The 12,666-nt window shown below is 46.4% G+C and overlaps 5 protein-coding genes across 5 annotated transcripts; 2 read left to right on the forward strand and 3 right to left on the reverse strand.

Annotated features, from left to right (window-relative positions):
- Positions 1 to 306: 306 nt before the first annotated feature.
- On the reverse strand, positions 307 to 3,229 carry FOMMEDRAFT_144475 (uncharacterized protein). Its single transcript, XM_007262622.1, has 24 exons — positions 3,138 to 3,229; positions 3,006 to 3,039; positions 2,920 to 2,944; positions 2,812 to 2,865; positions 2,739 to 2,752; positions 2,663 to 2,691; positions 2,579 to 2,604; positions 2,478 to 2,521; positions 2,416 to 2,425; positions 2,320 to 2,363; positions 2,238 to 2,263; positions 2,143 to 2,177; positions 2,061 to 2,085; positions 1,985 to 1,996; positions 1,909 to 1,924; positions 1,806 to 1,845; positions 1,623 to 1,726; positions 1,503 to 1,562; positions 1,428 to 1,455; positions 1,325 to 1,369; positions 1,258 to 1,270; positions 1,028 to 1,200; positions 894 to 971; positions 307 to 831 (listed from the first exon to the last, which is right to left on the reverse strand). The coding sequence occupies exons 1-24, from the start codon at positions 3,178 to 3,180 to the stop codon at positions 742 to 744; spliced, it is 1,068 nt and encodes a 355-aa protein (XP_007262684.1). The 5' UTR covers positions 3,181 to 3,229; the 3' UTR covers positions 307 to 741.
- Positions 3,230 to 4,205: 976 nt separating this feature from the next.
- On the forward strand, positions 4,206 to 5,230 carry FOMMEDRAFT_25703 (uncharacterized protein; the record flags this gene model as incomplete). Its single annotated transcript, XM_007262623.1, has 3 exons — positions 4,206 to 4,241; positions 4,301 to 4,756; positions 4,811 to 5,230. 3 exons carry the CDS (start codon positions 4,206 to 4,208, stop codon positions 5,228 to 5,230), a joined length of 912 nt encoding a protein of 303 aa, XP_007262685.1.
- A 182-nt stretch (positions 5,231 to 5,412) lies between these two features.
- FOMMEDRAFT_138398 (uncharacterized protein) lies at positions 5,413 to 8,154 on the reverse strand. The gene is made up of 5 exons (XM_007262624.1): positions 7,858 to 8,154; positions 7,116 to 7,790; positions 6,481 to 7,058; positions 5,951 to 6,391; positions 5,413 to 5,873 (listed from the first exon to the last, which is right to left on the reverse strand). The coding sequence occupies exons 3-5, from the start codon at positions 6,925 to 6,927 to the stop codon at positions 5,793 to 5,795; spliced, it is 969 nt and encodes a 322-aa protein (XP_007262686.1). The 5' UTR covers positions 6,928 to 7,058; positions 7,116 to 7,790; positions 7,858 to 8,154; the 3' UTR covers positions 5,413 to 5,792.
- Positions 8,155 to 9,295: 1,141 nt separating this feature from the next.
- On the forward strand, positions 9,296 to 11,664 carry FOMMEDRAFT_131380 (uncharacterized protein; the record flags this gene model as incomplete). The annotated part of the gene is made up of 8 exons (XM_007262625.1): positions 9,296 to 9,357; positions 9,449 to 9,852; positions 9,927 to 9,973; positions 10,026 to 10,144; positions 10,198 to 10,265; positions 10,317 to 10,348; positions 10,402 to 11,070; positions 11,131 to 11,664. The coding sequence occupies 8 exons, from the start codon at positions 9,296 to 9,298 to the stop codon at positions 11,662 to 11,664; spliced, it is 1,935 nt and encodes a 644-aa protein (XP_007262687.1).
- Positions 11,665 to 11,851: 187 nt separating this feature from the next.
- FOMMEDRAFT_151687 (uncharacterized protein) lies at positions 11,852 to 12,189 on the reverse strand (the record flags this gene model as incomplete). Its single annotated transcript, XM_007262626.1, has 2 exons — positions 11,852 to 11,957; positions 12,032 to 12,189. The coding sequence occupies 2 exons, from the start codon at positions 12,187 to 12,189 to the stop codon at positions 11,852 to 11,854; spliced, it is 264 nt and encodes an 87-aa protein (XP_007262688.1).
- Between the last annotated feature and the right edge of the window lie 477 nt (positions 12,190 to 12,666).

The raw sequence follows: 12,666 nt of genomic DNA on the forward strand, positions 1-12,666 counted from the left end.
TAAGACAGCAAGACAGCAAGACAGCAAGACGAGCAATGGTCCATCGTTCGCTTCAAGGTCGTAAGCTTCCAAGTCGTGTGAATCGCGTGTTGAGACTAAGAACAAACCTGAGTTATGAGACAAATGTAAGTTGAGAATGAGTGAGAGTTAAGGCTGAGTAAAAGCTGTTAGGCAGTAAGAAGGCAAGCTGAGGTTAAGTAAGAGCGTGGATTGTAAGACGCGTAAGTAATAAGTAGAAATAAGACGCCCAAGGTGAAGCCATAGCGCCAAACCGAAAAGTGGTGATAGTCGCTTATATAAGGACGTCGGATTCCAGTGCGTACAAGTAATGAGATACATGCGATAACACAAAGAACATTTGAAGAAATGCAATCAAGAGCAAGAATATCTCAAACCGAAACGGGTCTGAACCTGAAAAAAGGTAGACAGGAAGGAGTGACCGGAAAAGAAAGGGGAACGACAAAAGACATTGACCAAAGAAAGATGAACCTGCCACCAATCCATCCGCGTAAATCCAAAGAAATAAGACTCAGCCAAACAAGTGGGCGAAAGACGGGTAGTGAAAGGGATAGCATTACATCACCTCAAGAAATGAGTTACGAGAAAGCAAGACTGCGAGATCCTCCATGTAAGCAGAAAGAAGAAATCAGGTGAGTTAGATAAACAGAACAACCATAAAAACGAATAAAAGATAAAACGACACGTTAGCACAAGGGAAAGGCACGAAAAGAGACATAAACGTTATGAGTCATGACATTCTCCTCGTTCGCAGGAGTGTCTATCGCTGTGTGATACGATGGACACATGTGCTCGTATTTCGTCCGTAGGCGTCTAGCAAACGAAGCTCAGCATTTATAACGACTTTGAATGATAAGGCAGAGAGGGTGTCTTACCTTCAATTCTTTCAGTTCTATCGACTTCGTTTCCGTCGTTCGGGACGTCCCGCCACAACTGGAGGACATGTTCCCAGTCTAGTACGCAAATGAACTCATCAGCAACAACGGACATAGATAAACTTTGCTTATACCTGTGTCTGCATTCGACTCCTCGATATCATCGACGGTGTCACACCAGCAATCTCAATAGTAGTAGGCGAAAAACCATCCTCCGTAGATAGTTTGCCTCGACTGTCCATGTCGAGACCCTTGCCTCTGAGAGCGTGACGTGAGTTGAGCGTTGCAAGTAAGGAGTTAACATAGCCTGCGACAACCATAATGAGCAATTAAAGGTGGCAATAAAATTTCTTAAGCGCCTTACATTTCCCAATGATCTGAGTAACTGACGTGAGTAAGGGTCAATATATATGAGAAGATGCAGGACTCACAAAGTCAATTGCAAGGAACCAGAATGTGTTCGGAAGTGTAACGAACTGAAGGCAATATGCTTCACAAAACAAATTCTTTCCAAGTTCATTGAAATGTACTCACCACAATGACCTCCACAATCGCCATTATCCTTGACAAGAATTAACATGAAACCAATTCAAAGAATCCTCTACTTACGATGTCAGCAAGCACCTATTGATGGCGTATAGAATAAGGTAGTTAATGAGTGTATTCGTCCTATTAAAATTGTATGTGAGTATTTTAGACCTCGTGTAGAAATTCAAGATATGGGCGTACGATTGGAATGAAGTCTTCTTATGTTGAAGTAAATAACATAATGCTGCGGTGATTGCAACGTCTGATATAATCGCTGTAATCGCAAACGGTAGTGCAGCGTAATACTGATTAGATTGCGCATTAGTCAGTTTGGGACTACTGGGATAAAGACGAGGATAGGGAACAAGATAAATAGATACGCACTAACAGCTCCGATAGTCGTCTGAACTCTCCCTTAATGAAACTACATGTAATAGAGCGTTATCAGCTTAGAATTTGCCGACGACTTATGATCTTGCGAGCTCACAATTCAACCATCGTTTCTATGTTTCATAAAATATTTAGCACTAACGACCAAGTTATCCATTACAAAACACTCTCACCTATTCCAAAACCTGAATAAATCATAATATTTCATGAGTACTGAGGCGCTGCGCGCACGACCAAGACGCTGCATACCAAAGTGTGCCACAACAAAAAGTGCCTAAGGTTTACATTTGATAAATTCTTGAGCTTGATAACTGGAGGGCATTACCCTTACCGTTGGAACTGTTATCCACCAGTTTCTCCCACTCACTACAGGCAGTAAGTCTGAAGTCAGAGTAAGATACATTAAAGGTGATGGATAAAACATACACCCGTGAATTTTGTGCGTAAAGAAACTATCCGTGCAATACAGTTAAGCGTGCGTTATGATTTTTAGATGAATAAGTCTTACCATTGAACAAGAAACGCTATGACAACGTTCATGCCTAACGATAACTACGACGTCTATAAATATAGAGCAATACAAAACATAGCGACGGGCGCGTACAGGAAGGGACCTAGGCTTAGATTTTCAGTAACTCCTCTTCTGCATGACTTTCTAATGCATACCAGACTTCGATGTCAAGAGCAGGTACATTGTTGAAATTCGTAATCTGACGGACAATGTCAGACAACACCAATGGGTGCCGAGTATATTGCATTGAGCGCACCAGATAATGGTACATCGTATGGGAGACTATAGATAGGAATGTTAATGTGAAATGGTTGTGTGCCTGAACAGAAGAACCTCTTACCCAAAGAGATGTGGAACGTATCCAGAACCCTGTGACGATCTGTAAATACTCCAACGACTGCATTGACGGGACTCACCATAAAACAGACACCTATACAAGCACGAGGGTGTATTAGCACAATCTTTAGCCCTTGTTGACGTGATACTCACGAGGAATTTTATCGGTAATGAGTCCTTCGGATAGTTGAAAAAGAAGAGATAGGTCTGAGAAGTAGGGCATTAGCAAATGTCTTTTAGTCGAAGGTATATCGTACGCACTTGGAGACATGTTATTCCATACAAGCTACACTCCCGTCGTCAGCCGAGTCCTTCTTCCAGGTTTACAGCCAGAACGAAAGGCATACATCATCATGATCATTGCACCAATATACGCCGATCCTTTACAAAGATAAATTAATGATGAGTGGCACTGTAATGGGCTTCGGGAAGTAGGGAAGCGACCGGGGATAAGTGATCCTAGCCGGATCAGCACCTACCAAATGTGTCTTTCACACTAACCGCAGCAGCCGTCGATGCCATCTTGGGGCAGGCTGCCAGCCACGGAAGACGTCCTGTCCTGCCACTGTCGTTCGAGGTAAGGAAGAAAGATGAGGGCGGAGCTAAAAGAGCGTTTCTTTCACCTTAGGCGACTGTGGGGTGTTTTCGATTTTCGCACGTTTGCAAGTGACAGCGTCGATCCGCTTAAGCAGCCGTGTCGATCATTTCCATTCTTGTCAAGTGTAAACCTTGCGCAACTCCGAGTCGGATTCCTGTCTTCAGCCAATGAAATTCATGACATGAAGCATCCATGCACAATGATACATATTTTAACAAACAGACATGCCTGGCACTACCCTTGAGTCCCGTTATGATATGGGTCTCGTTAGATTTCTGAGTTCTCATTGTCTGTCCCAGCAAATTTAAAGCTTCCTCCAGGCTCCAGATAGGTCTGCATATTATTTGTCTTGGTGCAGAGTGTGGAAGGTCATACAGCCATCTTAAAATCATTGCCATCATTTTAGGGCCCTGTGTAGGTCCATTGCCGATCCATACATGCCTGGGCAAAGGTATGTAAATCCGGATTGCTCCAGATTCAAGAGAATGGCCGGATTCTGGCCAGAAAAACGAGACTTCATCCGGATTGGTCAGATTCTTAGTGGACAAAGAATTGACATACAAGAATAAGGTGAGTGGATGTAGGCAGCTAGGCTTACCGTAGAAAGCAGATAAAGTCGAGGAGTCTACTACATAAATGGCTCTTCACCTCACAACCTTTTTCACTATTTTCGACACAAATGATCTCTGATTAATTGCCCCGCCCCCTATCCAGAAATGGTTTGAAGTTTGCCATATACTGTATAACTCAAAGAGATCAATTACTTTTCTGCTGTCTGGATACTGCGCATAGGCTATTTTGGTTCTCCCTTTGAACACATTTAGCAAATGCTGAATAAATGGAAGTTTCCAAATCGAGGTGATGACGCCGACGTGCCGCGGTGTAAACTGAGGACGTGTAAAATACGCAAGCAACCGAACCTCCTGCTGCTGTTTAGACTTCCACCGCTATGTCGGACGAGCGGAGTCCAGAGGAATTGCTGCAGGTATTTATTTATGTCACAATCTATTCTAGTCGTAAATGATTGAAATTGAAATTTTTTAGTCGGCTCTGTCGTCAGCATTTACACCCGTGTCACTCGCCCCAGAACCTCCATCTTCAAGTCCAAAACCCGACTCTGCTGCTGAAATTACAGCTACAGCTGCAGCAGAAGCGGCAGCAACGTCTGCAATCGCACCCCTCGTCTCACAAGAAGACCTCGCGAAGTACGAGGAAGAACGCGCAGCACTCGAAAACAGCTGGCGCGAGCAATCGGCAGTTCAACGTAAAGAAGCGGAAGAACGAAGGGCGCGAATTGCTACTGAGCGTGCTGCATCGGGTGAGAGTTGGGAGAAGCTTGATGAGGGAAAGCCTTTGCGTGGTCCACCAAATCAGATGTCAGGTTCAAGTGCTGCTGCTGCTGCTGCTGCCGTGAGTGGGAGTGGGTACCCTGGCTCCCCGAGTCCTGCGGATGCCAGGGGTGTTGTGTCGGGTGAACCGTCCGGTTCAAGGCATATTGAGGTAAGTTCTTTGAAACGAGTGGGATATGAATTGATTTAATTTATCGTGAAATAGGTATCTGCACAAGTATCACCACGCACAACTGCAACGTTGGAACACAGCCAGCGCTGGGAAGAAATAGAAGACGTCCCGTCCATGGAATCATCCTACCCATCTCTCTCCTTCCCCGAACACTCCGACAGCGCACCCTCAGACAACACAGGCTCAAAGTCCAAATCGGCAGAAAAACCCACTCCTGTTGCGCTCCCGTCTACAACTTTATCCGTATTTGACAGTCGTCTGTCCACTCGCTCACGTGTGATCGCACTCCTCTCATCACTTTCGATCAATCTTTTCTTGCCGTTTGTGAATGGAGTCATGCTTGGATTTGGTGAAATCTTCGCCCGAAATATGGCGTTTCGTTTCTTCGGGTGGGGGATACCTGGTGGTGCAGCTACTGCTGTTGGTGTAAACGCTACGCGTAGACGAAGCTAGACCCTCGTAGAGAGGTTTAACTGCATATTGGTACGAAAATTATGGGCTTTTTCGCTATTTTTTTCTCAGTCAGGAATTTTATTAGGTATTATAAATACTGTTACACGTCTTAATGAACTTTGCTTCAAATTTTACGGCAATATTGGACAGGAGACATGTGTGGGGATATTTTGTGTTTTCACCGGACCAAGAAAAGTGCATCAACGAAGCACCTGGCAAACACGTCAAACTCACAAGGTGACGACATTGAAAGCAAGAAAGCAGAGTGAAACAATATTCTATGTACTAAAATGGCTATTTTACAACCAAACCAGACGCAAGATACGGTCCAACTTGATCCAGATGCAATATAAATAGGGGGTAAAAGGGGTGACGAGACGGTGTGCAAGGTGAATGAAATGTGTCTTCGCTCAAACGGATCACAGGCAGGAGAGTACAATACAATGAAGACCAAAAACGTCTGTCCACGTCCAAATGGATCGCTGGGATAGGGGTGTGAAGATCTAAAATGACTACTGAGTTTACGAAGGTGGCATCCTCCACAAACTCCAAATCCTCATATTCAGAAAATAGAATTGATGATCCCGCTGCCAACAGCAGCACCAGCACCAAAGCCCACACCTCCAGCAGCAGAGTTTGCCATCTATATAAGTAAAGAATCGGCATAAGTTCGGTGTTCCAATTCACATGAATCGGGAATAGATAAAATAGGAGGCCAACCGTGTTGCCAAGTCCACCAAACTTGCTTTTCTTTGGTTCCGCCTGAGGAGGTGGAGGTGCGGCGGGAGGACCTTGAGGAGGTGGGGCGTACATTTGTTGTTGCTTCTCGTTTCCGTATCCATATGGTTGTGCCTGCCAGCTTGGCTGGGGTGGTCTATTGTAAGATGCAGGTCCAGCATTAGGGAAGGGTGGGGCCGGAGAAGAAGAGTAACTCGGTGTCCTCGAAGGCTGGCCGAACATTCCGCCCATTGGCTCGGGTACAGGAATAGGTGCACCAATTGGTGACCTTGAGCCATTATCAGAAGCAGAGGGTAGTTTCTCGACATAATTAGATGGGAAAAGACCTTGCTTGTTATTAATGCGACCTGTCCACCAGTCTGCGTTTGTTTCGCTGACTATGTCGATTATGTCTCCTGCACGGAAGGAGAGGTCGTTCGGATCCTGTGCATAAATAAATTCATTTTTATTAAAAATTCATAGAGAGAAAATAGAAAGGTTGATTAATAATAGATGAGTAATTGAATACTCACTGAGCCGTTTTCATTGTAATCCCATAAAGCCCTAGCCTGAGGAGTTCGTGGTGCAGGTGCAGGTGGTGGGACAGCCCGTCTCAGACTCGTCGACATTACGGCCTTAGGCGGAGATGGCGCCCTTTCAATACCATCTCGCTCCCCATTGACATGCCCATTGACGCTCAAGTGTCGCATACGTTCTGCCACACTCAACACAGGGCTGCCTCTTCCCTGTTCCTCAGTACGTCCATTTCCACTGTTCCCCGTTGCATTCCTGCTGACACCAGGCCGTTCACTTGTAGCACCTTCTTCTGAAAGTGCAGAAAGCTTGGATAGTATACCTGCTGCATCCGATGCGCGCAGGTAGTTCTGCGACACGAGGAAATCGATGTTGGATTGTGTCTGAGAGATAATGTGTGCGAGGAGGGCTGACGACTTCGCTTCACTGTTTGAGTTTGTGTGCATTGCTAGGCTTGATGGTGGTACTGTCGATTAAATGAATGATAAAGAGGCCAGCAAGACTGAAGAGACACTGAATGAGGATGAATGAAATGAAAGACACCGTTTGGTGCCGCAAGGCTAGAAGTGGCTGGCATGTGCGGTTTGGAGTAATCATCATCAACACTGCCTTCTCGACTGATTATGTACAACAGATCCCGCTAATTTCGCACTTGGTGCTTCTTTGTCCCTACTCTGTACCTTCACTCATGCATACTTTACACAGTTGCAGGACAGTGATTTGTGCTATCGAGACGTGCATATTTCGTTTGTCAGAATCGAGGCTCGGCTGGAGGAAAACGACGATCTAGATGAGGACGTAACTTTAATTTTATCCCAAACCACCACTTTTTTTTTCTGAATCGTCGAGTAGGTGCCCATTCTTGCAATTCACTCCAAGGCCACTCTCATTTTTCATTTGTGGATCGTCTCGTCTTCTAGTGGCAGAAGAATAGGAAGCCAGGTCATTCATGCATTTGCATTAATATTCAGCGTCAAGTGGCAAACTTCTTCAACGTTGTTCTCTTGATCCACTGCGACCAGCAGCAAACAGTACTCCTGGTTGTGGCCGCTCCTGGTTATTTTTAAAACGCTGACTCCTGCCGTGGATTATCCCACGAACCTCACTCCTTCAACCTTCCCTGCCCTCTCTTAACCCCTCTCTTGTGTTATCGACCGTTCAACCCCCCTTCTACCTCTCTCTCGGTGGCAGTCCTTCACGTCGCTCCTTCGTCTCGTACAAATTCGGCATGTCATCGGTACCAAATCCACTGAATATAACCGCTGCGCTTGTCGCTGCACAGATGTACCAGGCCATGATGAGCTACCAGGTATGACTCTGCTACTTGCTCCGCAGTATTAGACTCGATCGAACTGACGAGACATATACTAACACAGATGGCTCGACCCCCTGGTCCACTGCATCCCGGCAACTACTTTACATCTGCATATAGTCCACTTACTCCCCTCACCCCTTCTACACCAACCACTCAGGGACTTGTGCCACCACGGATGGACCAGGGCCCATCTCGTCAATCACCCGAGTCCTCTTTCGAGGACAAGGGAAAACGGCCAGTATTGCAATATCCAGTTGATAACAGGCTGCCTACTCCACCCGAAACCGAGGAAGAGCCTCGTAGAGACAAAAAAGAATATGCCAGTGACCATGAAGATGAAAAGAACATAACCACAACGAGCGAGGAACAACTTTTTGAACAACTTCGTCGAATGGCCAAGCATATGAGGAAAACGATACTCCGCCGCTTTGTCAGTATCAGTATATTACACAATTCCGGGGACAATAATAATCTTACCTTGTCCTACAGAAGAGGGATAAAAGGCCAACTCAGCGAGGAAGGGTAATATCTCTTTCACATACTTGGCACACTGCCAGTTGCGATTGCTATATCCCATCTTGCTCATATACCTATCATGTTTCTTGCAGCGTCCACTTAAAGGCGACTACGAATGCACCTTCCAAGGCTGCAACTTCCGAGCATTAAAATACCCTCTCTTCCAACGGCACGTCGGCACACATTATCCAGATGCATACTTTTGTCCAGCGTGTCGCAGCTCGTTCTCCTGTTTGGAGCAGTTTGACAAGCATTTCCAATCCCAGAGCACGCCAAAGGGACAAGATGAACCATGTGTAGCAAGTGAGGAGGCAACGTTGTATGAAATTGCCAGGGACAAAGAGCGCTTCAATGTGTATTACATGGGTGCGATGGAGGATTATCCAATGCCCGATGAGCATTTCGAGATCCTTGCAGGGAGAAAGAGGGGAGCAGCCATTTAAAAAGTCAGGTTGAAGAGTTTTCTCATTGTTTGAAAGCAACGTTCTCATTTTGAGTTTTACTTAAAAGGTGGAGCAAACTCATTAAGAACTGTGATGCGACACGCTTGTGGAGGATATTTATGTGCTGGAGAATGAAAGCCAAAAGTTTCCTTGAAGGTTGATGGAGTGTCAATCCTGTCAACTTCAGTCAGCTATTGAAAACGTGGTTACGATATTGTTGATAAGTGGACGTCTAAAAGACTAATTACGAGTTATTCTGTATATTGATACATACTGGTGAATTATGGACATTGAGCAACCAGCTATGAAAATTCGAACAAAAAGAAAAAGAAAAAGGAACGAGCCGGATGGAAATTTAGGTCTTGCCGAAGATGAATCCGAGATCGGCATGTCGCTTGCCAATTGCAGCCTGGTCCGTTTTTCTTGGCCTCCGTCACCGATCCGGAACCGGTATACCTGACAGTGCAAATGCACTGCAACATCAACCAGAACCTCAGCACGAACGAATAAAATGTCTCTCTTTTACCTACGACCACCATCATGGCGGACACTCAGCCTAAGATGACTGCACAGAATCCGGTGCTTTGCGGGCCTTTGTTAAGGTCAGTTGGACTCTGTAGGTTCGGCTTATTCGAGAGGCTGACAATGTACCTGTTGCAACAATGCTTGCAATCATTTTAAATTCGTACACAGGTACACATACATTGACTACTCTACGTTAAGATGGAACGGCTCTATCCTCCTCGTTCTACATGGTTCAGAAGCACCTACGTTACACATCCAACCCGCACTCGACGAATCACCTTCTGCAACCAGCTTGCTCTCAGAAAATGGTCATTCCTTCTGGCGGTTTAGCATTTCCATACCACTTTCGGATGAAGATGTTCGTGTATCGTACAAACTTTCCATTCCTGCCTCAAGCGGAGGGAGCAGCAAGGAGAAGGAGGAGTTTGGGCAGCATGACAAGGAATATGCGTTTTACGTCCCAGCAAAGGACGAGACCATGCGTATCATGTTCCATTCGTGTAACGGATTCTCACTTAATGTCAAAGACGGGACATTCGCTGGACCGGTATTATGGAAGGACGTCTTGCGAGGTACGTGCTGATGTGTAAACTTCCGGTGATGAATCACATCACTAACTCATTGACTTGATCAATGAATGCGCCAGTTCACGCCGAGCAGCCGTTACACGTGATGATAGGAGGTGGTGATCAGGTAGCAGTCTGAAACCAGATTTTACTGCTGGGCCAGTGCTGACGGGAATTAGGTCTATTCTGATGCTGTACGGACAGAAGGACCTTTGCAAGGCTGGGCAGATACAAATTCTCCTAGATGGAAGGCAAAAATGCCATTGTCGCCTCAACTTGAAGCTGAATTGGATAATTGGTAGCATTCAATTTTTCAAGAGATAGGATATTTGCTCACTAGCATTGGCAAAGGTATTTCAAGAATTATTGTGGTTGGTACAGCAAAGAGCCTTTCTGCGAAGCAGCAGCGATTATACCTTGTGGGTTCTTTAGTCCATATGGCAGGCGAATAGTGGCTTACTTATGAGTAGCGCTACAAATTTTTGACGACCATGATATAATTGTAAGCCGAATTTCAAATGGGTTAAAGTGGGAAAGTCAACTTGTCTTGTTTAGGATGGATTTGGATCGTATCAGGACAAGTGGATGAAGGCACCGATTTTCCTCGGTATCGGGAGTGTCGCATGGAAGTATTACATGCTATTCCAGCAGCACACTCCACCGAAAGGCGAGGCCAATGAAGACCCGTCGTGGGTGATTGGGAAAGAGAAAGGCCCATACATCCAGGAATATTCACGCTCTATATGCACGACCCTCGGTGAGCGAGTGGTCTTTTATGGACTCGATTGTCGCGTGGATCGTACACTGGAACGGGTGTGCTATGGCTCGACCTATGACTTGATGTTCGATCGGTTGAAACGGGAGGTTGTAGTCGGTCGTACAAATCACTTGATTTTGCTTCTTGGAGTGCCTATTGCGTATCCTCGACTCGTCTGGCTTGAGAATTTACTGAGTGCACACACCGTCACACTCATCCGGTGGCTCGACAAGCTCTTCGGCGTTGCGAGTGGTGCTTTCAATAAATTCGACGGCTCAGCGGAGCTGCTCGATGACCTGACCGACCACTGGTGTGCACACACTCATAAGCCGGAGCGCAATGCATTCGTGCAGCGTCTGCAACGATTTGCGAAGGAGAAACAGGTGCGAGTGACCATACTGAGTGGGGACGTCCACCTTGCTGCAATCGGACGCTTTTTCTCGAAGGCCTCGTTGGGAATCCCCCAGGTGTGTATTTGCTGATATTTAGTCCGGCGGTGGAGTGGATTTGATGCGATCTATTTGTAGAATAAGGACCCACGCTACATGGTCAACATCATCTCGAGTGCCATCACAAATGCACCGCCGCCGAAAGCGATTGCGAACATGCTCAACAAGCGTAACAAGCTGCATCACCTGGATGAGCACACAGACGAAAACCTCATGGCATTGTTCTATCAGAATCCAGATGGAAAGTCGAACGCAGTCAACCGTACGACACTACCTGCGCGTAACTACTGCATCATCACTGAGCATGCAGGGCTTGTATTCGCGAACAAGAGGAAGAGAGAGGATACATCAGGGGTAGCTTCTGAGGTACAAGGTAAAGAGAATGAGGGGAAGTACGGAAAAGGGGGAACGAGGGACGGAAGCGACTCAATGGATATGGTGGTCGCACACCGGCAGACTGGGGGTGTGGATCACCCTTCGGCATCAGCGCCTCAAAGTGGCACGAAGCGGAAGTACGCTCTCGACGTCTGCATCCGCGCCGAAATCAATCCTAAGAGCGCCGAGGGTCGGACTCTAGCATATGGCTTCAGCATACCTTCTCTGGAGGTATAAGTCAGCTTCCTTAGTACAGTCGAAGTGACTCCCCCTGTTTGCTTGAGCATGAGGTGTGGAGAAAATGTAAGTTCCGGTTGGATTCTGAGACAGCCACAGTGTTCTATGTATTGATACATTATTATACTTCCTCTGTATAAAGTTTCTTGATGCCACCCACGTTTCCCACTCTGACAATCGAACGCATCTACCGAGCTCCTTCTTCAGCTGAGTGCGCCAAAGTCTTTGTCACGAAGCTGAGATGCTCAAGTATGTAAGCACTCTCCGGTCGAAAGTTTCCGGTGCAATAAACCCTTCTATCGCGTGCATGCCATGTCGTGTGAGCCACGACCGGTGACTGTTGTTAATTTTATATGGAGTGAATTACCATGGACTTGTTTCTGGTAGGAGTCCCATTTCACGCTCTGGAAGCCCAATATTTGTAGAGTTAGCAGAATCAAGTCCTACATAACGAAGCTTTGCAGCAGAAGTCCTTGGGGACGTAAGATTCGAGAATATCCGCTTTGATGAAGGCTTCGCGTCCATAGAAGAACTCTCTGAGGTAAAGATATTTCCAGACTGGTACGAGATAGGGAAACACGCACATGACGTGATTCAAACGTTTATTTTGGTCTGAATACAAAGAACAGCGAAGGAAATGAGGGGGGCGGGAAGTCTTTCAGCGCTTACTTGACGCTCCGCAGAAGCTCATCCCAACGCCGTCTCCGATACTCCCCTCTCCAGTCCTCTACCGTTGAATTTGTAGCCGATTCCATGGACATAGGTAGAGTAGTTCCTGCGTGCATGCCTAGACCCTTCCTACCAACATTTGCAACAATTTGAAGAGGTTCAGAAAGTGCCGCACGCTCGTCACCAAGCGACCATCCTTCCTCATCGGAAGCATTGGAGGAACGTGGCGCAGGGACCCCGAGTGTACTGCCCGGGACCCAACCTTGCTTTGCCAACAACCGGTGGCCAATATTCGCATCGGAAATAGGCGCAGGCGGCGCTGAAATTGAAGAA

Source organism: Fomitiporia mediterranea (genome assembly GCF_000271605.1).
Source record: "Fomitiporia mediterranea MF3/22 unplaced genomic scaffold FOMMEscaffold_2, whole genome shotgun sequence".
Classification (NCBI taxonomy): domain Eukaryota; kingdom Fungi; phylum Basidiomycota; class Agaricomycetes; order Hymenochaetales; family Hymenochaetaceae; genus Fomitiporia; species Fomitiporia mediterranea.